This window comes from Chrysemys picta, chromosome 3, assembly GCF_011386835.1.
Source record: "Chrysemys picta bellii isolate R12L10 chromosome 3, ASM1138683v2, whole genome shotgun sequence".
Lineage (NCBI taxonomy): Eukaryota > Metazoa > Chordata > Testudines > Emydidae > Chrysemys > Chrysemys picta.
This window is the reverse complement of record NC_088793.1, coordinates 205,582,967-205,609,434: the sequence shown is the minus strand read 5'-3', so window position 1 is coordinate 205,609,434 and position 26,468 is coordinate 205,582,967. Positions and strand designations below refer to the sequence as shown.

General features: G+C 43.3%; 2 protein-coding genes across 7 annotated transcripts in view; both read left to right on the top strand.

Moving 5' to 3' along the window:
- The first annotated feature begins 4,356 nt into the window (after positions 1-4,356).
- Positions 4,357-10,770, top strand: MTLN (mitoregulin). Of its 2 annotated transcripts, none has more exons than XM_042846511.2 (2): positions 4,357-4,773; positions 8,751-10,770. In XM_042846511.2, exon 1 carries the CDS (start codon positions 4,427-4,429, stop codon positions 4,607-4,609), a length of 183 nt encoding a protein of 60 aa, XP_042702445.1. In that variant the 5' UTR covers positions 4,357-4,426; the 3' UTR covers positions 4,610-4,773; positions 8,751-10,770. The 2 variants fall into 2 exon arrangements, with proteins under 2 accessions (XP_042702445.1, XP_065445920.1); XM_065589848.1 differs by having other exon boundaries at positions 4,357-4,796.
- Positions 10,771-13,129: 2,359 nt separating this feature from the next.
- The window catches only part of NPHP1 (nephrocystin 1), a 34,791-nt gene continuing 21,452 nt past the window's right edge, over positions 13,130-26,468 (top strand). For all 5 annotated transcript variants that reach the window (XR_010599994.1, XM_065589845.1, XM_065589844.1 and 2 more), the window contains exons 1-12: positions 13,130-13,254; positions 13,870-13,943; positions 16,313-16,373; positions 17,372-17,508; positions 18,429-18,639; positions 20,454-20,555; positions 21,349-21,449; positions 21,966-22,008; positions 22,346-22,430; positions 23,044-23,138; positions 24,513-24,641; positions 25,240-25,314. Coding sequence is in view for 4 of the 5 variants with exons in the window: in XM_065589845.1 (XP_065445917.1) it covers positions 13,141-13,254; positions 13,870-13,943; positions 16,313-16,373; positions 17,372-17,508; positions 18,429-18,639; positions 20,454-20,555; positions 21,349-21,449; positions 21,966-22,008; positions 22,346-22,430; positions 23,044-23,138; positions 24,513-24,641; positions 25,240-25,314 (1,227 nt within the window). In the remaining variant the exon portion in view is untranslated. The remainder of the gene's footprint in view (positions 13,255-13,869; positions 13,944-16,312; positions 16,374-17,371; positions 17,509-18,428; positions 18,640-20,453; positions 20,556-21,348; positions 21,450-21,965; positions 22,009-22,345; positions 22,431-23,043; positions 23,139-24,512; positions 24,642-25,239; positions 25,315-26,468) is intronic.

Sequence of the window (26,468 nt, the reverse complement as noted above, 5' to 3'; positions counted from 1 at the left end):
GTATGTAGCTGTATTTTTGAAAAAAGGCGCCAGATGTGTAGAGCCCTGTAAATCTGCGGATAGGCGCTTTATATCCGCAGACCATGTTTGCAGATCGGACGCGGATATACATTTTGTATCCACGCAGGGTTCTACAGGTGCGATCCTGGCAGTTACAAGCCGGTAAGCCTTCCTTCAGTACTAGGCAACTGATTTAAACTATAGTAAAGGATAGAATTGTCACATACATAGATGAACATGGTAAGTTGGGGAAGAGTCAACATGGCTTTTGTAAATGGAAATCATGCTTCACCTATTCTATTAGAATTCTTTGAGGATGACAACAAGCATGTGGACAAGGGGGATCCAGTGGATGTAGTGTACTTGGACTTTCAGAAAGCCTCTGACAAGCTCCCATACCAAATGCTCTTCAGCAAAGTAAGCAGTCCTGGGATAAGAGGGAAGGCCCTCTCATGGATCAGTAACTGTTGAAGATGGAAGTGACAGCCTTAGATTGAAGGGTATTTCAATAGTATTATAGGTGATGTGAAGGTCGCAAAGAATGCAGGTCAATTTCTCCTAGGTATATCTCACCAAATCAATTCCCTGGCATTGCAATGGCTTGGGCACTGGTGCGCCTCAGTCCCACCTATTCTCTGCCTGTGGCACACAGTCATTTAGTCTCTGGAGGGCTGTAATACTTTTGTCCAGGTTATTGTGCTCACTATATGGGTAACTGGGTGGGGTTTAGTGACCTGTGATGTGCAGGAGGTCAGGCAAGATGATCTGTGGTCCCTTCTGGCTTTAACCTCTGACTCTGTGATTAACCTTAAAAGCATGGAAATCAGAAGTTTTGGGTCAGTGGAGTCTGTCCTGATGCAACCTTAATTGGCACCTAAATTGTTGGTGTTATTTATATTGACTCCACCAAATCCAGAGGAAATGCATGCGTGGATTTGCCATCTTGGGTTTGTGGTAAATCTGGATCACATTCAGGCTTAATCAGTTCCTGTTCTCAGCTCTCCCTTCCTCTGCAGAAGGCCCCTCTGCTAGTGTGGTGTCAGCAGAAAGGAAAAGGAAGCTCAGCTTGCAGTCAGAGGTTTCCCTCCCTCCTGTTTCTATGTGATTGTTTGGTATTTCCATAAGCAGTCTGTGCCTTTTGGTCTTCTGAGAAAGCATTTATCTATGCAGGGACAGAGATAATACAGGGTCAGATATGTAGTAAATGCAAAATGAAATGAAACACTTTTTAGATCACTGAATTGAGTGAATTGCTCATTATGCCTCAATAGGCTTCTCCTTTCCTGCTTTTGACAACATTTAGCTAAGAGATGTGCCCAAGCCGCAAAGTTTGAAAACAAATCTGAACTTCCCCAGAGTTTGGGAGTGTCTGGATTCAGCAGTCTGAAGAGGTCTGGTATTACAGAGAGGTGGCAGACTCTCTATTCTTAAGGTTGTAGCCAGCTTCCATTATCAAACCCAATTTTTGATCTCCTACAACTTTGGGTCAGAAGATTTGGCCTGAAAATTGTAAAATTTACTCTGAAGTATATAAAAAACACTTCCATGTTACCAATCTGAGTTACAGATCACAAAATTATCTTCGTTTAAAATTCTGGCTTGTTTTTGATCCCTCGAGCTCAAAAGCACCTGGTTATAATCCCTGCTACTATCTCTTCAGTTTCTTCTTACAGTTAAATCTCCTTGAAAACTCAGGCACGGGGTATCTGAAGAAAGTGAAGCAACGCTATTAAATATTTTTGTTGTCTAGTTTTAGGCCCAATCCAGCCCCCATGGATGTCAGTCTGAGTTTCTGTGATATAGGGTGTGAGAACATATTGCCCAATTGCAACTCAAAAAGAACAGAAGGATATTTCTATAGCTATTGGCTGATTCCTGTTAACCATCGTGGAAATTCCAAGTGTCAAACAGACCCTTACATTGCGCAGAGGGTAATTATTTGAGTTAGAATTTAGCCAGGACATCCAAATTAATATTCTTAACCTTGCAAAAAGTGATGCGGGGTTATTTCTAGTGGTTTACTTTTTAAAACTGGTAATAGCTTTCTTATTACGCTACCCTTGCACTCTCTCCTGAGCTACCTCATTTTGTCCTCACTGGGCAGCTTGCTATTCTCTGCTCCTGTTAGAGTTGGCTTGTTCAATAGATTTCAAGGCCAGAAGGGACCTTTGTGATCATCTAGTCTGACCTCCTATATAACACTGGCAATAGAACTCCCCCAACAGAATTCCTTTTGAACTAGAGCATATCTTTCAGAGAAACATCCAGCTTGGATTTAAAAATTACCAGTGATGGAGAATCCACCATGACCCTTGGTAAATTATTCCAATGGATAATTAGCCTTATTGCCTTTCCTGTGCAATCTCAGCACCCAGTTCCTGTATACTCTCTCTGTTCCATGCGACAGGAACTGACCTTAATTTACATTTTTGGGGAGCTGTGGACTTAATGCTTAGCCCTAGACAGAGAGGCCCAAGGCCTTGTGGTGAAGGCACTGGACTGGGTCTCAGGAAATCAGAACTTTATTCCTGGCTCTGCCACAGACTCCCTGTGTGACCTTGGGCAAGTCACTTTGCTTTCTTTCTGCCGCAGTTTCACCATCTGTAAAAGGGGGTTAATAGCACTGTCCTGCCCTGACAAGAGTAAGTTCATTCATGTGCATGATGTGCTCAAATATTACAGAGATAGGGTGCTGATACTGGTGACATGTGAAAGTAGGTATTGCAGGAGAACCTGACAGTGCAGTGTACCCCCATATATTATATTGCTGCAGCACCCAAAATGTGCTACATGCTATACAAACACATAGTCCCTGCCACAAAGGTTTAAATTCTAAATAGACAAGGCAAGTGACCAGCCAATGAGAAATTGTTAAGAACCCAGCACCACCACCTTTCTTCACCTCTGCCCAGATGCGCCAGCTAATCTGCTCTGCCCTGTCTGATCCAGAGTGAGAGTGCCCTCCTTCTGTCTGTTCACCCTGTGGCATAGATTCAGGAACAATCTAAAAGCCTGGGGGAAGGAAACAAAAAAAATCTAACAGCCAGAGAATTCCCACATTATAGAAAGTGACCAACAGTGGGAAAAGTGACTGATAGTGTGTGGAGGCGCTTTCTGGCTGTGCGGGCAGAACCCTACATAGTTTCACCTGTCCCCAGCAGACTCTGGAAGCTTGTAGTCTGGGTTTAAATTGTTTAAATGTGTAAGTAATGTAGGCCCATGTCTGAAAGGAAGGTCACATCCATTTCATCAAGTACAGATAAGAAAATGTGCTTTGGGCCATGCCCCAGCTTCTCTGAGCATCCTTGGATCCAACAGCAGCCTTGAATCTAACAAGAATCTTACATTGTGAAACTGTCATGTCAAAAATGATAGCTGCATCCCATCGGTCCTAGGTGTTGATAGAATCCTCTGCAGACATTAAAACAGATTACCTGCATTACAGATTACCTCCATTACACTCATTGGAGTTATGCCAGTGGAGAATCTGGCCCACCACGTTTCTTAGGTGGACCAAGCAACAGCCAGCTAGAAAGCAATTGCCTTCACCTTGCATGTGCTATCTCAGTGGTTCTCAAACTTTTGTACTGGTGACCCCTTTCACAGAGCAAGCCTCCGAGGGTGACCCCCCCTTCTAAATTAAAAATACTTTTAAATATATTTAACACCATTATAAATGCTGGAGGCAAAGCGAGGTTTGGGGTGCAGGCTGACAGCTTGCGACTCCCCATATAATAACCTCATGACCCCCTGAGGGCCCCCGACCCCCAGTTTGAGAACCCCTGTGCTATCTAAAGGAAAAAGGACGTCTGACCCAATGAAGGAATGCTCACCTCTGAAGTAATCCGGATTTACTTATGTGTTAAATGGATGGTGTTAATGGACCAAGAATCATTGGTCTGCATTTTTGGGTTTGAAAACAGGGATGAAATAAAAAATTTTGTTTTTAAAAAATTATCTTTCTAGCGCCCAGGTCTGAAAATGTGACTCGGGTGTAACTGATGCCCTGGTGTCTGCCTGAATTTGCAGAGAGCCTGACACAATAGCACTAAGAGCTGTCACTTGTTCCATTGCTCTGCTTGCCAAAGCAGTTGCTCCCAAGGAAGGGACGGGTGGGAAACAAGACATCCAAGACAACCCCCTCAGCCCAGATTTTAAAGTCCCCTCCCCACCTGCCCAAAAGGGCATCCTCTCCCCCCCCTCTCTCCCCATGCCCAGAAGCCACCTCAGCCAGAGATGGGGCTGGCTGCACAGGACCGTCTGGGCGGATCGTGTGCACGAGCCACTCCTGCCACGTGGCGGCGCGCGCGGGCCTCGAGCCCAGGCGACGGGAGGGGGCCCGACAGGCGGGCGCGTGCCGACGCCTGGGAGAGGCCCGGCGCGCGCGCGCCGCGGTAGTTTGGGCGCGCGGGGCTGCCGTAGGAGCATGGCGTTGGGCTCGGAGGCGCTGCGGGAGCGGCCGGTGCAGCTGGCGCTGGCGCTGGCCTTCGCCTCGGGCGTGCTGGTGGGCTGGCAGGCCCACCGCGTGCGCAGGCGCTTCCTGGCCTGGAGGAAGCGGCGGCTGCAGGGTCTGCTGGAGGCCACGCAGAAGAAGCTGGACGTGGCCTGAGCGGCGCGCGGCGGGGCCGTGACCTTGGGCGGCGCGGCTCTGGCTGGGGGCGGGGCCCTGGGGCGGCCCGGACTGTCCCCCCCCGGGCCTCACTTGTGTCACAGCCCGAGCCTGGGCCAGGATTTACCGCCAGCGGCTAAGTCGTGTGTAAAGCCCTGCCTCAGGTGTGTGTGTGTGTGTTAACACGGTAGGAATACAGCTTTCTCCAGTGTAGACGCGGCCAGCCTCTGGCGGGTGGTGCCACCTCCCCTCCCGACTCAATGTAATGCAGCGGCTCTCAAACTTTTGTACTGGTGCCCCCTTTCAGATAGCAAGCCTCTGAGTGCGACCCCCCCCCCCTATAAATTAAAAACACTTTTATATATATTTAACACCATTATAAATGCTGGAGGCAAAGCGGGGCTTAGGATGGAGGCTGACAGCTCGCGACCTCCCCCCCCCCCATGTAGTAACCTCGTGACCCCCTGAGGGGTCCTGACCCCCAATTTGAGAACCCCTGGTGTAAAGCAAAGTGAAGCGCTTGTGTAAGTGTGCGCAGATTGGGGCCTGAGGGTACGTCTGAATGGCAAAAAACAATACCCACAGCAGCGAGTCTCGGCATTGGGATCAACTCACTAGGGCTTGCATCCAGCTAAAAATAACAGTGTAGACATTCCTGCTCCAGTTTGGAGGCTCAACCCCTTCTGGGTTTCCGAGCCCAGGCTCCAACATGAGCTCTGAGCTGAATGCCTACACTGTTATTTGTAGCCCTGTAGCATGATCCCAAGTCAAGTGCTCCGGGCTCTGAGGCTAGGTCTACACTACGGGGCGGGGGGGGGGTCGACCTAAGATACGCAACTTCAGCTACGTGAATAGCGTAGCTGAAGTTGCATATTTTAGGTCGACTTACCTGGCTGTGAGGACGGTGGTGAGTCGACCGCTGCTGTGCCGCCATCGACTCCGCTTCCGCCTCTTGCCGTGGTGGATTTCCGGAGTCGACCGCAGAGCCATCGGGGATCGATTTTATCGTGTCTTCACTAGACGCAATAAGTCGATCCCCAATAGATTGATCACTACCCGCCGGATTGGCGGGTAGCAAAGACCTGCCCTTAGACTTGCTGTTACATGGTTTTCTTTGCAGTGTAGAATGTAACCTGAATTTCTGTTGGTCCCTCAATGTCAAAGCCCTCTCCTTCGGGAGCCAGTTTCCTTGAGACAGTCATCTTGTTCTCATTCCCTAATACTAGGGAATAATTTACTATCTATAAACACTGACAATTTGCCATATAAAGATTTTGTTTTTAAATGTCTAGGATTTTTTCTTGAGTAAGGGGCTTATCACAATTATTAGCCACTCCGAGACCTAGCAAACTTGTATGGGTATCGGGGTGAAGGCATTGCTTTTAGCTGCCTCTTTCTGGTAACAGGCTTACAACAGTGTGGCAAAATACAGTAGAACCTCAGCGTTACAAATACCTCGGGAATAAAGGTTGTAACTCTGAAATGTTCATAACTCTGAACAAAACATTATGGTTGTTCTTTCAAAAGTGTACAACTGAACATTCACTTCATACAGCTTTGAAACTACTATGCAGAAGAAAAATGCTGCTTTTAACCATCTTAATTTAAATGAAACAAGCACAGAAAGTTTCCTAACCTTGTCAAATCTTTTTTAATAACTTTCCCTTTTTTTAGTAATGTATGTTTAACACAGTACTGTACTGCATTTGCTTTTTTTGTGTGTCTCTGCTGTTGCCTGATTCCGTATTTCTGGTTCCAAATGAGGTGTGTGGTTGACCCGTTAGTTTGTAACTCTGAAGTTCTACTGTACATAGTCTTCGGTGGCTAAGCCAGGCTCTTATTTATTTATTTTATTTAATTTCTGACACATGAATTTTAGTCCATTGATTTCTGGTTCCACACTGTTTTCGTTTACCAGGAATGATCTTAACACAGTCCTTGAATTATATTACTAAGCTTTGTTTGTATTAATTCAGTTGTTGTCTCCTTTTTGCATCTTTTCCCATCAATATTTATGGTTAAAGGTTATAGTGAAAGTTCGTAAGATCTCACAGACTTCTCACAGTTGAGCTAACAATAAAGGTAGGCCCAGTTATCACAAGAGCTGAGACTTATCTGTCACATACAGTTCCTTATGCAAGCCCTATTTACAATATGGAAGTGGAAGGGAGAAATGAGAGGAAGAACAACGTTTTGGCCTACGTAGGGAATGGCATGTTCCTGCTACTTCACAACAGTCTAACAGTTGCAGGGATGTATCTCTTGGGGTGACTGGAGACACCTTTTGTCATGTACAGTCAATTAAAAATCCAGTTTCTTATTTAAGCCATAAGTACACTATGGAAGTGGAGTGAGGGCATGATGTATCAGAGCATACTGCACAGGAACTAAGCATCAGGTTGATGAGTGGCATGTCCCAGCTATTTCAGAACAGTCTAATGGCAGCAGGGATGAATCATGTGGGGTGATTTGAGACTAATTTTGTCACGTACAGCCAGTCAAAACCCAGAGCCTTAATTATTTAATTCAGGGGTTCTTAAACTGGGAGTCAGGACCCCTTTGGGGGCTGCGAGGTTATTACATGGAGAGTTGCGATCTGTCAAGTTCCACCCCAAACCCCACTTTGCCTCCAGCATTTATAATGGTGCTAAATATATAAAAACGTGTTTTTAATTTATAAGGGGGGGTCGCACTCAGAGGCTTGCTATGGGAAAGGGGTCACCAGTGCAAAAGCTTGAGAACCACTGATTTAATTAATAAATAATGAATTAATTAGGAATTTTTTTATCACACCCAATCATGCAAATTTGATGACATTTCTAAAAATGTAATTTTACATTGATATATTTTCAAAGTAATTTTGACCTTTGAATAAGGAACCGGTGCCAAGTAAAAGGAACCGGGAATAAAGAAAAAACTTCAGCCTCCTCGGGGGAAGAAGGATTGTGTCCCTCCAACCCTACACAGCTCCCATGTGTAAAACTTGTTTTACTTGATCTTTGCATACGGCATTGTGGGTTTTTGTTTTGTATTACTGAATAGAGAGAGACTATTGTATCTCACTTCAGATATTGTCTAGTTCAGGCTAGTTTTCTATTGGGAGCCTGATTTAAAAAATAGATAAATCTACCTCTCCCGCTCCCAAAAACCTTAAAACAGTATTTGAAACGTTTACATGTGTGGAACTCTGATAGGGGATACGCTTTGGGGGGAGGGGGGGAGGAGGAGAGGCAGAGAGGGTGGAAAGGGGAGAGTTGGTGTTTGGACAAAGATGTTCCTGAGATTGGACCATTTGAAAAATCAGAGCTGGTTCTCTCAGCAAGGGTTTGAAATGCAACAGAGCTCCCATTTTCAAGTTACCATGTGGCCTGACGTGGGAATGCACTGCTGGCACTCATGTATATCTCAGTCTTGTCTGTCTGACTCTCCTCTGCAAAATGTAGTGAAATTATCTCAGTCAGATATTAAATATAAATAGATCATATATTTGACTGTTACAACATAGTTTATTACAGCACACTCTAAATTCCTGACAATCAAGGTTGCTTTATTGTAGTCTCTAAATCTAAATGACAATCTGGAAGTACTCAGTTAAAGTGCTAACAGCATTGAGACTTACTATTTAACTACCATATACTAAACTTGATTTTCACAAACTTGTCTCTTAATAACTGAAATATTGTAATGGTGCTGTAAATAGATTGATTTATCTTTGCTCTCGCATAAATGTTGGTTTTTGGTTGTGAGCATATACGGAGGAGATGTAGCTGTTAGGGACTATGGGCGTGTATTGGTAAATATCTGGAAACATTTTTGTTCGCACCAAAAATGTCCAATAATGGAATCTTTTGTTAATGAAATTTTGAGGGAACACCAATGATTTTGGGTACATTTTTACTTAAATTTTTCTACCTTAATATTTTTGACATAATATATTGTTTCTGTCACTTTCCCTTTGGTTACTCAATGTTCTGTCTGCCCCCTTTTAATATCTCTCTTATGTCTGATTTTCTTCTTTTATTTTTGATAGATTATAATCTGACTGAACATTGTTTTGATCACCTTTGCTATTAAATTAAAAAAAACCCCAAACAAACATGAAATTATGTGCAATTTGTAATTTTTCACTTTCTTTTAACAGCCTTATACAGATGACAGCTGACAACTGAATGAAAATAAATGGACTCCTGCTGCATTTGTGTCTAAACACAGTTTAAAAGATGGACTTTAAAAACAAATGTTTTGATAAGCAACCATATTCTAAAAAAGAAGGCATCTGTGGTATCCTACAATCTCATTTGCCCAAACTGACATCAGCAAAGCTTATCTTCACATGTATCAGAATAACCTATCCACCAAAATGTTATGGGATGATCTTAATTAATTCATATGTATTATGACTGTGCAAACCTGTCACATTATGTTTTTAAGGGATGTTTGTGTCTGTTTTGCTTTGTGACTCTTAAGGCTCGCCCTGAGCTACATTTGACCCTTACATTTTAATAAATTAAACTAAAAATGATATATCTTAAGTTACTTACTAGTAATTTGTAATAAAGTATCTCTTAGGTGGGGAGTGAAAACATGTAAAGATTCTGATGTTAAACATTTTGGAACTTTGAAAGTATACAACCAAAGGGTTGGTCAAAAAGATTAAGGCAAAAGCATCCTAGTGTACACTGATAAGATAAATTCGTATATTAAATCAGTAATGCTGGGGTTCTTCTCTGAAATTCAGCAATGTTCTATGTCTAGATCTCTTACCAACTCCATAACTAAGAATACATCAGCCCTATATACTTACTGTGCCACATCATCACTTCCAGCAAAGATGCTGGACATCATGATTTAAAATCCTTGGGACTTCCTTTTTGATTAATCTTGCTGGGCCTCATGCTACATCTATGTCAGCCATCCCTATCTCTCTGTTACTTCCATGCATATGTGCACAGCTTTTCCCTCAAAAAAAAAAATAAATCTCCTAATCAACACATTTTTAAAGTGTTTCTATCTTGTTCTCCTTTTATATTTATAAGCAGATGCCAACCCCACATTGTGCCAAAATAGTTAAAGGCTATGTAGGTTCAGAATTCATTCCCTGCCCTTAGCTTTAACTTTATTAATAAGCTAATGGAAAAAGAGAAAAAAGCGGAGACAGATTCTGCCCATGCCTTCTCCCCAAGCTCGGCTGTTCTTATGATTTTTCTCTTAGGACTGGCAAGGCTTAGACCATTGATTCCCAAACTGTTTACGAAGGTGACCCACCAACTGCATTTTGTCATCTTGTTTGCAACCCACCCTTACATATATGCACCCTCTGCCCTTGCGCTGCAATCTGAATCCCGGCCCAGTGCAGAGGGGAAGCCGGGACAAGGGGGCTTGGAGAGCAAGCCCACCATGCACTCACCCCACTGAGTCGGCTCTTGTTCCGCAGCACTAGGCTTAGCTAGTCTCTGCTCCAGGTGTTACGACCTGGTACACAGTGTGTCAGCACCACTCAGGTTTGGAGGGCAGCCAGTGGCTCTGCGACCCCATGTGTCTGGTTGCAATCCCCAGACTGGGGAGCCAGGCCCAACCTCGCAGGACAGAAGCCACCACGGTGGGGTGAGTGTGGGACAGCCTCACTCTCCAGTCCCCTCCTCTCTGCACCTGGCTGGTAAAGTGTATGTTTGCCTAGTTCAAGGCCCAGTGATCCATATAGAATCTTCATGAGACCCACCAGCTGGGAAACACTGGCTTAGATTCCTCTGATCAGGGGGCCACTCTCACTTCACTTATACCCAGAATTAGTTAATGAGGTGCACCATCCGTCAGAGCTCCAATGCCTTCTAACATAGGGGGTCAGTGAACCCAGCTGCTGTGTAACAATGCCATTCAGAATCTTGAAATGTTGACTTATCCAAGTTGGAGATCTTGTGTCTTTTATAGCTGAGATGTAGCTTGGTTACAGAAGTTTTCTGTGTAATGCTGTATCAGGCTGATTTAATGGTGATTTGGCATATACTTGCGGGCATCCTGTGCAAAATGGAGCTGAGGTCAGGTATTTTAATGTCATTCATTGGAAGACATGGTTCATGTGCTAGCTCAAACTTTGCACTTACTGACATGTTAAAATATAATTGTACTTTAATTTATTAAAGCACCCAGGATTTTTTTATTCATTTTTTTTGCAATGAATTATTTATGTTTTTAATGTGTACCTAGTATTTGTTTCTGGAAAAGGTAAAAAGGAAGAAGAAAAGATAGATGGTAGATTTCTGGATAGTGGCTTGAATAATTCTTTGGATATATCAGCACAGTTTTTTCTAAATCTGGTGTTGCATATATCAGCGTAATTAATCATTTTAATACGATTACAAAGGAGTTTTTTCTCAAGCCTTGTCAATAACCCTAAAAGTGTTTTTTAAAAAAATCATTAAAATAAAAACAGTAAACCCTCATGTGGAAAGGGCACATGATCATTTGATCTCAAGTACATGTTGTAACTTGACAACACTATTAATTCTATGTACATCTCTGCTGCGTTTCCTTATCTAATACTTTGGAAACAAACAGCAAATACTGAAGTGTAGGAGCTGTTTAGAGTTCAGAGGGAAGAAATGTCAGATCACCTGCTAGGAAAAAAATTCCTTGGAATATGTCAAATTAATGTGAAAAGGCTACGCAGAAAATTAAATTGCTTCTTCCATGGCTCAGTGGGTGTAAGAGAGAAGAATTCCAGCAGGTGCACGGCTAGAATTTCTGCCTGCAACACAGCCCTGCTGTGCAGACTGTAAGTCTCTTTTTGTAGTATGGTCGGTCCGTCCTTGTCCATGAGTGGAGCTCTTAAGTGCTATGCTATGGCAATAACAACAAGAAGTTTGGCAGAATTAAATTTTTATTTTGTATAATTTTGGGGGATAATGTAGATGTTTATTTCTGAGCCTGTTTTCAAATGTATAGTTATTTAAATTGTCGTTCCCCACAACTGAGACAATCATTATGCACTGACTGTCTCTAGACATTCTCAAGCAGCATTTTTCTTTGCCTCCCTTTACCCTTCAGTGGGGATATTTTGTGTGTGTGGGTGCAATCACAGCCGCCTAGCAGGTGAAATCAGCAGCACCCACTGGTTACAACCCCAATCCCTCCAAGCCTCCAACTAACCTAGACACACAGCACTGAGAGCTAGGCCCGTGCAGACTACAGCCCCCAGCATGCACTGCTCGCTAGGCTCCAAGCGAGGCCTGGTACAGGAGAGCGTGACTTTCGGGCCCCAGTGCATTCTGGGACGTGTAGTCTTTGCCAAGTATCAGGGGGTAGCGGTGTTAGTCTGTATCTACAAAAACAATAAGGAGTCTGGTGGCACCTTAAAGACTAACAGATTTATTTGGGCATAAGCTTTCGTGGGTAAAAACCTCACTTCTTCGGATGCATAGAGTGAAAGTTACAGATGCAGGCATTATATACTGACCCATGGAGAGCAGGGAGTTACTTCGCAAGTGGAGAACCAGTGTTGACACCTACTACAGGACAGGCCCAACAGGGACAATACCAGAACACCACTGGCCATCACGTACAGCCCCCAGCTAAAACCTCTCCAGCGCATTATCCACGACCTACAACCTATCCTGGAAAATGATCCCTCGCTCTCACAGACCTTGGGAAGCAGGCCAGTCCTCGCTTACAGACAACTCCCCAACCTGAAACAAATACCAGCAACTATACACTACACCACACCACAGAAACACCAACCCAGGAACCAATCCCTGTAGCAAACCTCATTGCCGACTCTGTCCCCATATCTACTCCAGCGACACCATCAGAGGACCCAACCACATCAGCCACACCATCAAGGGCTCATTCACCTGCACATCCACTAATGTGATATGTGCCAGCAATGCCCCTCTGCCATGTACATTGGCCAAACCGGAGAGTCCCTCCGCAAAAGAGTAAATGGACACAAATCGGACCTCAGGAATGGTAACATACATAAGCCAGTCAGTGAACACTTCAATCTCCCTGGTCATTCTAGTACAGATTTCAAAGTCACTATCATTGAACAAAAAAACTTCAGAAACAGACTTCCAACAGCCGAACTAAACTTCATTTGCAAATTGAACCCCATTAATCTGGGTTTGACTAGGGACTGAGAGTGGCTGGCTCACTACAGATGCAGCTTTGCCTCTCCTGGACTTGACATCTCCTCATCTATTATTGGGAGTGGACTACATCCACCCTGATGGGATTGGCCCTGTCCACACTGGTGCTCCACTTGCGAAGTAACTCCCTGCTCTCCATGGGTCAGTATCTGATGCCTGCAGCTGTAACTTTCACTCCATGCAGCCGAAGAAGTGAGGTTTTTACCCAGGAAAGCTTAGGCCCAATAAATCTGTTAGTCTTTAAGGCGCCACCGGACTCCTCCTTGTTGTTGTTGTCTCTGCCAGTGATTCAGGAGCTCGCCCGCCCGCCCCGTTGCATGCTGGGACGCGTAGTTCGCCTCTGTCTCCGCTGCGGGCTCCCCCGCCCTCTGATGTTCGCGACGCGCGGCGATGACGACAGTTCCGAGCGCCCAAGCGTTCGTCTCCTTAGCGACGATGTCCGGGCGGAGGGGCCGGAGCCCGCTGCAGGGGGCTCAGCGGCGGGGCCGCGAGTTGCGGCAGCAGGTACCGCCCGTCCCGCGCACCCCCGCCCCGAAGCTACAGCGCGGGGAGCGGCGCCCCCTGCCGGCGGAGTGTGGGGGATCCAGTCTGGGGAGGGGGAGCGGTGCCCCCTGCCGGCGGGGTGTGGGGGATCCAGTCTGGGGAGGGGGAGCGGTGCCCCCTGCCGGCAGGGTGTGGGGGATCCAGTCTGGGGAGGGGGAGCGGTGCCCCCTGCCGGCGGGGTGTGGGGGGATCCAGTCTGGGGAGGGGGAGCGGTGCCCCCTGCCGGCGGGGTGTGGGGGATCCAGTCTGGGGAGGGGGAGCGGCGCCCCCTGCCGGCGGGGTGTGGGGGATCCACTCTGCGCAGGGGGAACGGTGCCCCCGCTGGCTGGGTGGGGGATCTAGTCTGGGCAGGAGGGGCGCTGCCCCCTGCTGGAGAGGTGGGTGGGAGGAATCCAGTCTGGGGAGGGGGAGCGGTGCCCCCTCCTGGTGGGGTTGGTGGGATCCAGTCTGGGTAGGGTAAGTGGTGCCCCCGATGTTGTGGGTGGGGGTTGGGAACAACTGTTCTTTGATATCCGAGCCACTGAGCCTATCTGCCCCGTGCTGTCCATCTCTGAAGGCTGGACTCTTACCGTGCAGGTGGATGCATTGCTTGCTGACAGCAAGGAGAGGGGGGCCCTAGACCCTGCGAAAAGGAAGTACCTTTTTCAGAGGTAATTAACCCTAACAGTACACACTGCATAGAGGCGAAGCGCACTGCTATATCTGAAATCTAGGATGCGGGGGTAACATTTGTGTGATGCACTATTAGCTATCTCATGACTAAGCAATTTATCACTGAGCGATAACTGCAGCTGGTTTTGATAGAAATTTTCCTAATCAATTTCGCTGATAAATTCATCTTCAGTGATGTGGAGGGATGCCCATATAAATGAATTATTGGGTGGCAGAGTAGACTAGTGGGCTGGGAGCCAGGAGACATGGGTTTTAGTCCCAGTTCTGCCACTGACCTCCTATGCAGCCTTGGTCAAGCTGTTTCACCTTTCTGTTCCTCTTTTCCCCACCTGTAAAATGAGGATAATATACTGTCCTTCCTATATACCTTTCCTTTGCTTTGGACTCCCAAGTCAGGCAATGGATTGGAAAGGGTAAAATATGAGAGGTTGATGTTAACTCTCGCACACTGAACATATGCGTAAACAAAAATATTATACGCATTTAGGCCCTGATCCCGCAAACTGTTACACGCGTGCTTAACTTTACTACAGTGGGTAGTCCCACTGAAATCAATAGGACTACTTTGAGCAAAATTAAGCACATGCAGATGCAGAAGTATTTGCAGGATCAGGGATTCAGTGGACTAATTAGTACTTAACTGTGTGCACTATTAGTGGACACCTATGGGACTACATAAATAATAAAGGACTTAAAAATGGCATATTATATGTGTATGAGTGAGTTAAGGCTGCCCCATGAATCTTAGATTTTTAATATTTTACTTCTTGCGTGTGAACTAATATTATACTAGAAGCCTTTTACATTTAATTTTTGGTTAAAAATAAATACAGAAGAGAATCCACCTATGTATGATATAGTACAGCTGGGTTTGACGTTTTTACCTTGTGTGTGCTGATAAACCACCTAGTTGCAGTACTGTGCAGATCACATTCTGCATCAGTGCAATTCTGCCAATTATATAGCTTCAAACTTACTATAAAGTTTTTCTACACATCCACAGAACCATTTTTTTTCTTTAAAACTGTGTCATTTTGAAAGAAACCTATTCAACTCTCTGCACCAGAAAGCGTCATTGAGAACTATTTACATATGCAGTGAAGATTCAAAATCAGCCTTTTAGAAATGAACAGGTCTCAAAAAGGTCTTATGCTACTTAACTTTAAAAATATTTTTTTATGCTCAGAGAATGTGATAATTGCTGGATAGAATTTCTGCTATAAAGGCTGTAGCTCAAGCATAAGGTTATTCCTTATTATTTAACAGAGCAAGGCCCCAATCTTGTTGTGTGGGGCCCAGGCAGATTGCTGCACCTGCATGAGCCCCATGGGAGTCAGCAGGGTTCAATGCAGGTGCAAATAGTTGGCTTGTGTGCTACACAGTGCAGAATTGGGGCCTACACTTCCAGTGCACCCTTCAGTAAAATATGAGATAAAATATTTGTTAAATGAGTACATTTGCTCAGGACAGAATCAAAATATTTTTAATAATACAATGAGACCCCTTTAAACACTTTTATTTTGATGTGCTAAACTGATGTCTTTTTCACAGGTTTATACTGTGCAAGAGAAAACAACAAGTTTGAAACTGATAGTATGATAGTGTTCTATTTGTGGTGGTTAGCCCTGGCAGGCATAGTATATCTTCTGTGCAGTGGATTGACCACTTTGCTCGGAGAAAAAGCAGCACAAAACTGTAGCAGAGAACTGTAGCTCTGTTCATAGGAAAGAGAGCTTGAGTAAATGATTTTCACATGTATTGCAATATCATGGGCTGAGTCCAGCCATCATTTCTCCCTCTCGTCATAATGCAGTTCTTGTGGAAATTATTCCAGCCAAAGTTCCGAGGCACCTCCATGTGTGGCTCCATTGTGTGGAAAAAGACATATGGATGCCATGTGGCTTGCTCTCCTTTAAAAAAAAATTTTTTTTAAGTTGTAATCTCTTTCTGCTTGTGTGTCAGATGATGTTGGCTTTAGCCTACCATGAGGCAAATACTAGTTTCTTCTTATGCTATTATTTACATAGCACCATAGATGCAGACAGAGAATTTAGGAAGGCAAAGTTCCTGTTCTAAGGTGCTTAAAATCTACGGTACTGATCCTGGATGAATCCAGGTCCTTGCACCTGTGAAAAGCTCCTTTGCCTATGGTCTTGCAAACACTTACATGTGCACTTGAGTAGCCCTATTGACTTCAGTGGGACTATTCATGTTTGTAAAGTTACATATGTACATACGTGTTTTCAGGATTGGGGGCTAACTTACATGTTTCAGAAATTGTACACAGTTTTAGTCATTTATACAGCAGAAGAGATCGTACAATCTTTGTCATTTGTTTTCAATATAGATGTATGGAGTTGAAGAAATCAGTGGATGAAAATACATCTGTTCTTCAAAACTTGAAAAAAGTAAGTTGTGAGGTTAAAGCATTTCCTAATTTCCCAAAATAAATTGTACAAAATGTTCAGAGAACGGTAATATTCTTAGATTGTAAATTCTTCAGGACAGGCACCATCCCTAACTTTTTGTATAGCAGCTCGTCTGTCTGGGCTTTGATCTTGACTGTGGTCCTTTGGGATTAGTCTAATATTAAATAATGATATATTTTTCTGCATGCCTTATAATGTAAAGTTCTGTGGTTGAAGAGTTTCTTAGCATTATTTAATATTCCAGTGGGTTTTTTTAATAGGAAAAAAATCATGGAATTGAAGAATAAGAATATAGATTTTCACCCCCCTCTTGGCTAGATAAAAGATCTAGAAAAATGTTAAGGAAACTGTATAGTAATAGATTTCAGGACTGATATTATCTAAACAGGAAATGGGAAAATGGCCATCCCCGTGCTTAGTTACTTAAATGATATCAAGGCAAGAAGCTAGAACATATTGATCAAACAAGATGTTAAAAGTAGCTGAGAGCGCTAAGGCCTGAATGCGTTTAATCCTAATACTCCTCCTTCTCCACCCCCTTCCGCTGCCCACCTCTGGCTGTTTTATGTTAACTCACCGGAGGGCCTGATCCGGTCCGTGGCCTCTGGGCACGCCTACTGGATCAGGCCCTGCATATGACTTAGGTGGCTGCATAGTTATCGTCCCTGGTTTGTGAATTGCTCTGGGGCTCAGGCAGAAGACAGGTGCCCAGATGCTTAGAGGGAGGCAGTACTGCACAAGCCCAGAGGTGGAAACGTAGGTACCTAGGGAACTTTTACTGCAGAAACTTAGGTGCTGAGTGAATTTAGGCACCTGCAGGATTTGGCGGTGGTTGTGCATTGCAGTGGTGCCAAAACAAGTATTTTGCTGCCTAACTCCATTTGTGCATTCTGGCATAAATGATTAGCAAACACAATTTAGCTGAGGGTTTAGCTTCATTTGACTCTTCAACAGTTTGGTGTATTCTTCTTTCTTAGACTGATGAGCCTGCACCTGTGGGGAATTATAATCAGAGAAAAGAGGAGGAAGAAAAACAATTGTTAAAACTCTCTCAGCAGCTCCAGAAACTTGCTGCAGTCCTGAGTCAGGACAATGTGACCAAGGGTTACACTGTGTAAGTAGTATAAACAGGCAAATACATTTTAATTCGCCTATTGTTAAGAAATAGTAGGAAACAGGTGGCTTATAAAAATATATTCATTTGTACAGCTGAAACAGACTCATTCTTGTATGAGAGGAGCTGAAGATAAAATACCAAAAAATTCCATATAAACTGTTCTGAAATGTGGTCACTGTAGCATTCATATCCTTTCCATTTTTGTCTTTTTATAGTATGTCCCTTCCAGACATTGAAGCATGGGCCACTGCTCACCTATTTCCTCAGAGAAAACCTTTCTTCTCTATGCCCCAAACGTTCTAGCACCAAGAACAAAGAGGCACCAGTGGAGGCACAAGTTGCTGTGCCATGGGAAGGAGGTTTCTCTGGGGTCCCTGGAGGCTGGAGCCCTCTTTGCACTCAGGGAAAATTGAGGCTCAAGAATGTGGGGTCAGAAAAATAAACCAAAACGTAAAAGGGGCCAGACCTGACTGAAAGGCAGGGAGAGGCACATAAAAGAATACCGTCAGCAGGTAGGCACTGCACAGGCTGAAGAGCCAGAATGGTGGCTGAAGATGCACAGCTCCCGTGGGGAACAGTTTTGTTGACTGCAGACAAGAAGGATCTGACTAGAAGATTCCAAGGGTTGTGGTTAGGTCCAAAATAGAATGTAACCATCAGGGGTTGGGAAAGGGCGTTTATCTTCTGGACTGAAACCCCTGGCCATAGGGACCACCGCACACCTTTAGAGTTTGGGAATTTCTGCCTCTTGTGCTAGGAAGCTGAGACCCAGGAATGAGAACCCTGCTGCAAGGTAACTTCAGAAATGCTAAATGACAAGGAAAGTAATTCTCATTCATATTCTGTAGAATAATCTGGAGATGATCCATTAAAATAAGAAATTGTGGTAAACGTGAGGTATCGTTTGTCTTGTGCAGAGATGGGAAATGTCAAAATAGTCCTCAAACAGAACAGGAAAATGAGGAAGAGGAGGATGAGGATGAAGAAAGTAGTGGGGAGGAAGATGCTGAAGAGGAGGAGGATGAAGAAGAGGATGATGATGATGAATTGGAAGATCAGCCAACAATTAAAGAATGTATCACGGTTGGTGATTTTGTTGCTCAGCAGGAAGGGGATCTCACGTTTAAGGTACATATATCTTTGAAAATATTATAAAATGTGTTTGAACACATACTGCATCCTCTGAATATCAAATGACTGTGTGTATTGACGGCTCAGAACTCTGATTAAAAAAATTAATGCAAATCCACTGCTCTCTCCAGTCCCTCCTTTCCAATTGCCCAGCTCTTCTTCTAGACCAGGGGTTCTCAAACAGGGTCGAGACCCCTCGGGGGGTCGTGAGGTTATTTGGTGGGGGGTCTCAAGCTGTCAGCCTCCACCCCAAGCCCTGCTTCGCCTCCAGCATTTATAATGGTGTTAAATATTTTAAAAGTGTTTTTAATTTATAAGGGGGAATCTCACTCAGAGGCCTGCTGTGTGAAAGGGGTCACCAGTACAGAAGTTTGAGAACCACTGTTCTAGACATGCCATCTTGTCAGACTATCCTGTCTATACAAAATAGTGCTTCTGGAGTAATCCTCGTATCCAGCTGCTCTGACCATATCCAGTTCCCTGCACTTGCTGCTTATTTTTTTTCCACATCAAATTCACATCTTCAGATCTCTACATAAATCTCAGCCCTTCCTATGTCCCTCTTAATTCTCTTTCTTTGTTGCTCCCTTTGTTTCCTTTTCCCACTCTTGCCGTTGAGCCTTTCATGTTCCCTTAAACTTGGGGTAGCCTCTTATTTTTATCCACTGAGCATTCCTCCATACTCCTTTAATATCCATTTTCCCATGAATCCATTCTACACTGGTCTTAACAAAGACTCACCCAAACCTCCATTATGTGATGTTCTATCTTAGATTGTGAACTATATGGGGCTGGGCTGTATCTTATCTTTGTTAAAGAGCAGTGTGCGTGTGTGTGTGTGTGTGTGTGTGTGTGCTTCAAAAATGGTTAGTAATTTCTGGTTGGAAATGTTGTGATAAAGCTTTTTCAGGCTACTGTTTGGAGCAAAGCAGTCAAGAAAACTCCTTGCAGATGCACACTTAACAGTGAAATCAGTCCGTGCTTTTAAAAACTCTTTAACAAACTGGAGAATGCCAAAGCACGAACTAGCATGGTGGGGCTATGAGCTGCCATGTGGCACATGGGTGTTTGGGCCTTGGTCTCTTGTTTCTGGCCATTTGAGTGTGAAGAACCATCTAGCAACCACTCCTTTTGATTCAGGAGCATATTTGATAGATGAGCTCTGAAGGGAGCCTTTGTGGCTGGAATCTGTAAGGTTAAGTACACGTCTACCCCGATATAACACTGTCCTCGGGGGCCAAAAAATCTTACCGTGTTATAGGTGAAACCGCGTTATATCGAACTTGCTTTGATCCGCCGGAGTGCGCAGCCCCGCTCACCCGGAGCACTTCTTTACCGCATTATATCCAAATTCGTGTTATATCGTGTCGCCTTATATCGGGGTAGAGGTGTATCTTTGTTTACATTTCCCCAAAGTCTACTGTGCCTTCAAGAGCGGCTGAGCAAGAGGAAACCTTGGAGGCATATCTGAATGCTTGGCCTGTAACTCTACTGAAATGCCTTCTAAGTTTTGTTCCTTATTTAAAAATAAAGTTGAGCTTTTACCACCATTGGATATCAGGAAAAAGTAAACTAGTTCACTAAAACTGCAGATGTTTCAAAGAATTCATGATAAACCAGAGTATGAAATCATCAGGGTAAACCAGTCCTAGATAAATATTAGATTTAAGAACGAATTAAAAGGCAGTTGCATTTTATTCTAAAAGACAGAATGTGGCCGACAGTTGTTCCATGAGTAATTTTTAAACATCTGAATATCAATGCATTTGTCTCTTTTCTTCTCTCTCTCCGCCCACCCCGCATTACTGAAGAAAGGTGAAGTGTTGCTCATACTTGACAAAAAGCCTGATGGTTGGTGGATGGCTAAAAATTCCAAAGGGGAGAGAGGCCTTGTTCCTAAAACCTATCTCATGGTTAGTATGCTTCCATCTTCTTCCTTTGTATTTGTACATCAGAGATATGATGGGTGAGAGTGTATAAAGCTACAGATGGTTAGCAAAGCATTTTTTCTCACTTCACAAGGATAAATTATATTGCTGTTAATTTTTTGTAAACAAAAGCGGAACCCTTGAAACGTGAGCTTTGACATAGTAGTGCTATAGAGTAATTCATATTCTGAGCTTAAAGAACACTTTCAAAAGCTCCTTTTAACTTTGTGCCAAAGTTTTTGTGCCCCATGAGACTTATTTAGGTGCATACATGGCATTTGTGCACTTAAATTGGGTAGATGTCTAATGAGAAAACATGATGCACACATTTGCGTTTAGATAACCCACTTGGGTAGATTGAGTCCTGTCCGGAAGTCTGACCTTTTGTAGCTTGTTGCATTGCACTGGTGGTTCTCTCTTGTGAGAGAGCTTTGCAGGGCCAAATCACAGAGCACATCAAGTAGCTATGGTTACTTTGTACTTCAAGGTTCAGGTGCATTTTCCTCTCTGAGGAGGCTTGCTCTGGAAATGAGCTCTCTTGTTTACTATTTTAAGGAACTTGCTGCCATAAAAAATGTAAAATTATTGATTTTAGCTGCAGAACCCAGGATAACATCATATTCTCATGGTACCCTGTAGATGTCAGTTCATTGACCATTATAACCAGCTAAGCTCCTCTTCTAAGCTCTTGAGACATCATGATGAGCGCTCATACTGTTTTTAAAGTCTGAACTATGAAGTAGGTAAAACACTTGACAACTTTAACCCTGAATTACAGGCATGCAATAAAGGAGTTGGCCAAGAGCCAAGTGAAGAGGAAAGTGAGGAAGACATAGAGGTGGTTGATGAAACAGCAGATAAAACCGAAATTAAAAAAAGGTAAAATGAGATTGCATTGGAGAAAATGAAGTGAAATGTAACCCCCTCCTTGTTATCTTTATTTTTTTTAATGTGGGTGGTAAATTATTTGAAATGCAATACTTTGTCAGTTACATTTCTCTTGGTCTGTAGCAATGGCTTTTTCAATACAGTGGCAGCTGGATTTATTGTGTAGATTTCCAGTTTGAACTTTGCTTTCAACTTCCAGTCATTTCTTTCTTTACTAGGGTTTTTTTGTTTTTGTTTTTTTTTTTTTTTTTTTTTTGCCTCATAAAACCAAAGAGTGGCTGCTGTCCTAGCTTCATAAACCACTCCACAGAGTGCAAAATAGTAATGTGTTTCCCAGCCACCTGTTGATGGGCACATCCACCTGATGTACTAGATTTCCACCACCATTCAGCGACAGATGCATGTGTTTTATAGATCTAGTAATTGTTCATTATGCATCCATATGTTGGCAATGCATTCATATTGTTTTGCTTTATGGTGTCCTTTTATTTCCCACCCTACCTACAGAACAGATTCTCACTGGAGTGCTGTTAGAAAAGCTATCACAGAGGTGGGTATATTTCTTATGATATTACCTTAATGTTGTAATGTCAGTGTAATCCATGGCTACACTATTTCTCGACAAAGCAAGTTCTGTCAGTGTGGTATAGCAAAATGGGAGGTTGTGTGTAATCATCCATGAGGTCAGTCTAAGGATGTTTTGTGGTGAGAGGCCAAAATAGTTCTTAAGATAACTTAGGGGAACAGGTGACTGAATCCCAAGGTTTGTGTGTTCTCCTTTGTGTTTGGCTGCCCTGGGATTGGAAGTTAGGATAAGGACATAAACTAGTTCGTGGTTAGTGAAAATTGCAGCAAATTTAGAAAAAAAACCCTTATGTTTTGAGCAGAATAATACCATTGATGTGTTGGCAACCATGGGAGCTGTTCCTGCAGGATTCCGACCATCAACTCTCTCCCAGCTCTTAGAAGAAGGTAAGATTCTCTTGCAGTAATTGCAGTGCAGGATTCATTATCATCTGTGATGAGTTTCTGATCCAAATTACTAGTCTGTTAAGAACAGTCTCTTTCATTTTAAATTATTCATGATTAGTTTTCCATACTGGTTGTATATGACTCAGTAGTGTGTAAGAGTCTTCTTAGTTTCTTTCTTTATTCATCTGGGGTGAAATCCTGGCCCCATTGAAGTTAATGGCAAAACTCCCTGTGACCTTGATGATTTCACCCCTGGAAGGGGAGAAATCTCCAAGGCAGTTCATGTAGGCAGTGTGGAATAAGAATACTAAAAACCCTTTTTCCCCCCTCCCCTGCCACAATTTCTGTAGCCATAGCTTAATTGTGGACTTAATTCCTTTAAGCTCGAGAGGGCACTTGAAGAATGTTGATAGCAATGTTTTTTATTAATTGTACTTTTTGATTTCCTTTTGTCCTAAGAAATAAGATGGTGTGGGTAGAAAACACTGTGTTCCATAGATGGATGTTTCCCTGTAATGATGAAATCTCTAACTAAATTGAATCTCTGCCATTAGGAGAGATGGGTGAGGGAGTGTAAACAATATAATAAAATGTTAAAACGTTGATTTTCTAGGGAATCAGTTTCAAGCCAGTTATTTCATACAGCCTGAATTGACTCCTTCACAATTGGCTTTCAAAGACCTAGTGTGGAACCCCGAAAAAGACACTGTAAGTAATTTCTGTTGATTAAAGTTCTGAATGCTGTCGCTTTTAGGATAGATGACCAGAGTCTTTAGATGAAGAGGTCCAGAGCCCAGAAAACAAATATCATGTTATTAGTAAATATTGAAGTGAGATAAATGTTAACATTCTATGTCACGCCAGGGCATTCCAGGCAGTCGATATTATCTCATCCTACTAGCTGACAGCCAGAACATCAAAAGAAACATGTGATGTCAGACCCTAGATAAGACCAATTCCAGCTGAGCATACCTGTTGCTTTCCAGTCTTCCAGGTGAAACAGCTGTACAAATCTTTTAGTTAGATCTTAACCTTTTGTCTGACACTGTGAAATCCCTTGGTTCAGTTAAGTAGTTGTTTTTCACTGTGAGGTTTTGGTTCATTTTCTAACATAACTTTGCAACATCATTTGAATATTGTAGTGGCAAAAATGTGTGTAAGCCAGGCATTTAGAAGAGAGTAGCTCAGAAAATTGAAATGCCAGACTTCCTCCTGGGTCTTTGCTTATCTTGTTATCAGTGGGAGAACCTACTGTTTGACACATTAAATTAACTTGCATCTTCCACGTTATGGATGTGAATTACAATATAATGTCATTGCCATAAGACAAAGAGATGATCTGCACCAACCATTCCAGCTTACATTGGATAGACAGGATGTTCTCAGCCCTGTGTCTTGTCTGAGGGTACATTATAGGACACAGACTCCTGGTACATGTTCCAGATGGACATGGAAGAGTATTGAACTTTGGCCTGTATCTGGAGTGTGGGTCTGTGGACAAAACTGAAGGGTGAGTGGGTGGTGTTGGTGTATCCTGCCCATTGTGGCATGGTAGATAAGCTTCAGATGTTTGTCATTATTAAAAACAATTTGTGTTGTGCAAATAAGTGGCCTGTGTACAACCTTAATTGTAACTTGACAGTGCTTTTTGCCAGGGCTTGTTAGATGGCTTTTTAAAAAAATACTTTGATGACTTGATGGAGGTGAAATAGAGCTGGTCTCAAGCCAGACCCTGGTAGACCTGTGTTCATAAAAGCACCATCACACTTAACATTAATTAGCACACGTGTTGTCTGAGCAGAATGGTCAAGAGCTGAATGGCATGGAGACTGACTGTTGTCCCTTAGAGGGGGTCTCTTCACAAAAGGGTTGAGATATTGCAGAAAAGCTTTGCTGTTGGCCTTGTGCTATACCTGTTCTGTGGATAGAGTAATCCAGTCTCCATGGCACTGTGACCCCTGTCACAAATCCTAAACGCACACACACACACACACACACACACACTAAAACACATCATTATACTATATTTAGGAGGACCATGTAGATTTAATTCTCTGTTTTATTATTTTGTCGGCTTCACAGATTCAGCCAAGACCAACTCGAGTATCACTGATTTTAACTTTATGGAGTTGTAAAATGATTCCTCTTCCAGGAGTGAGCATACAGGTTCTCAGTAGACATGTTCGACTCTGTCTTTTTGATGGTAACAGGGTGAGTTGCTCTGATGCAATAAAATGTAACGTTCCCGAAACAGTGAGGTTAAAACATGCTGTATTTAAGGGATTTTTGAATGGATTTAAAATGATCACATTTGGGCTGCCTCTTCTTATGGGTAAAATTTTCAAAAGTGCCTAAGTGATGGAGGAGGTTAAGTTCCATTTTTAAAAGTGACTGAAACATTTAGGAGCCCAAGTCTCATTGAAAGGCAATGGGACGTGGACTTGTAAATGCCTCCGTCACTTTTGAAAATGGGACTTAACGTCTAAGTCACCTAGGTTCTTTTGAAAATTTTACCAATTTCATTTAACCCATTTGTGATGCTTTTTACACACAAGAAACGGATCTGCTGAGTACGTGTTATTTTTTACAGTCACTTTTTGGATTCTTCTTTCAGGGAGTGGGATTCCTCTGCAGTGTTCTTAACACGTCCTAGCTAAGAAGGGTGAAGGACCGACATGGTCTGATCCTGCATTGCAGTGCTGAGTGCTGGACTAGCCTTGCATTATCCTATGTTTTCTTAGAGCTACATAATTTTCCAGAAAACTAGTTTTTAATATTTTCCCCACCATAATTTCCTCTCTCGTTTTAGGTACTGAGTAACATTCATACAGTTAGAGCTACATGGCAACCTAAAAATCCCAAAACATGGACCTTCTCTCCACGGGTAGGTATATAGCCTAGCAAATGGACTTGGCCAGTATGTGTGTGTGTCTGCTAGTTGTAATACAGCATACTCAGATGTTGTCAGCCAATAGGTTCATCTCACTTTTAGTCTTCTTACATTTTCTTCATATATTAGAAAGGTAAAAATGGGACTAATCTGTACTGTGCCTGAGGCATTTAGCCCTCAAAAGCATTAGGTCTGAATGAAGGGCCATATCTTGCAAACGCTTGCTATCAAGTATAGTACTTAGTACCCAGTAATCCCAGTGACTTCATGGTGATCAAGCACAATGCTTGGTAGTGTTTGCAGGATTGGGCCCTAACACAGCATCGCTGTTGGCTCACTTAAGTCAAGACTGTTGCAATTTCTCTCGGCCAACAGATCTAACCAATACATTTTCAGTTTGGGTCAGTTTGATGTTGATGATAATACCTGGCAGTCTCCACCCATAGATCTCAAAACCTCTACAAAATTCATGCATGCATTATAATTCCTGCTTTACCTATGGAAAGACTGATGCACACAGATGAAGTGACATGCCTAAGGTCACAAGTACCGTATAGCTAAGATACGATAAATGTTGTAAGGCCCACAGCTGCACCGCCTCAGAGGGGAACTGATAAGGTTTTATTAGCTAATCAGGACTGGGTTAGGTGTAGGCTTGGCAGAATTCCATTTTTTTTCGGTTTCAACAATATTGATTTTTATTCTTTTTTTCAATTCTTAATTATTTTTATTTTTACAGTTGTGGGAAATTAATGGAAGATAGCGTTGGAGTTTGGGAGGAGCCATTCAGCAGCAGGATGGCCTCCCGCATGGCTGAGGGCTTGTCCTTCTCCTCCAGGGCCTGGCCAGGGGTCTCTGCTCTGGCCAGGCCAAGACCATAGCCTTCCCCACACCTTGCGTCTGCAGAGCTCCATTGTCACCAGCTCTGTAGCCATGCAGCTCTGCAGTCACATGACAGCAGGGCAGCCGAGAGCTCTCTGTGCTGCTGTAGGGCCGGTGACATGCCATGCTTGCAGGCACACGGTGCGCGGCGGAGGATGTACTTGTGCTGTCTGTTGCCTATGGATAATTTTTTTTTGTTGATTTCAGTGTGACGTTGAAATCGACATTTGACAACATCTGTCAATTTAAATCGAATCCTGCCAAAT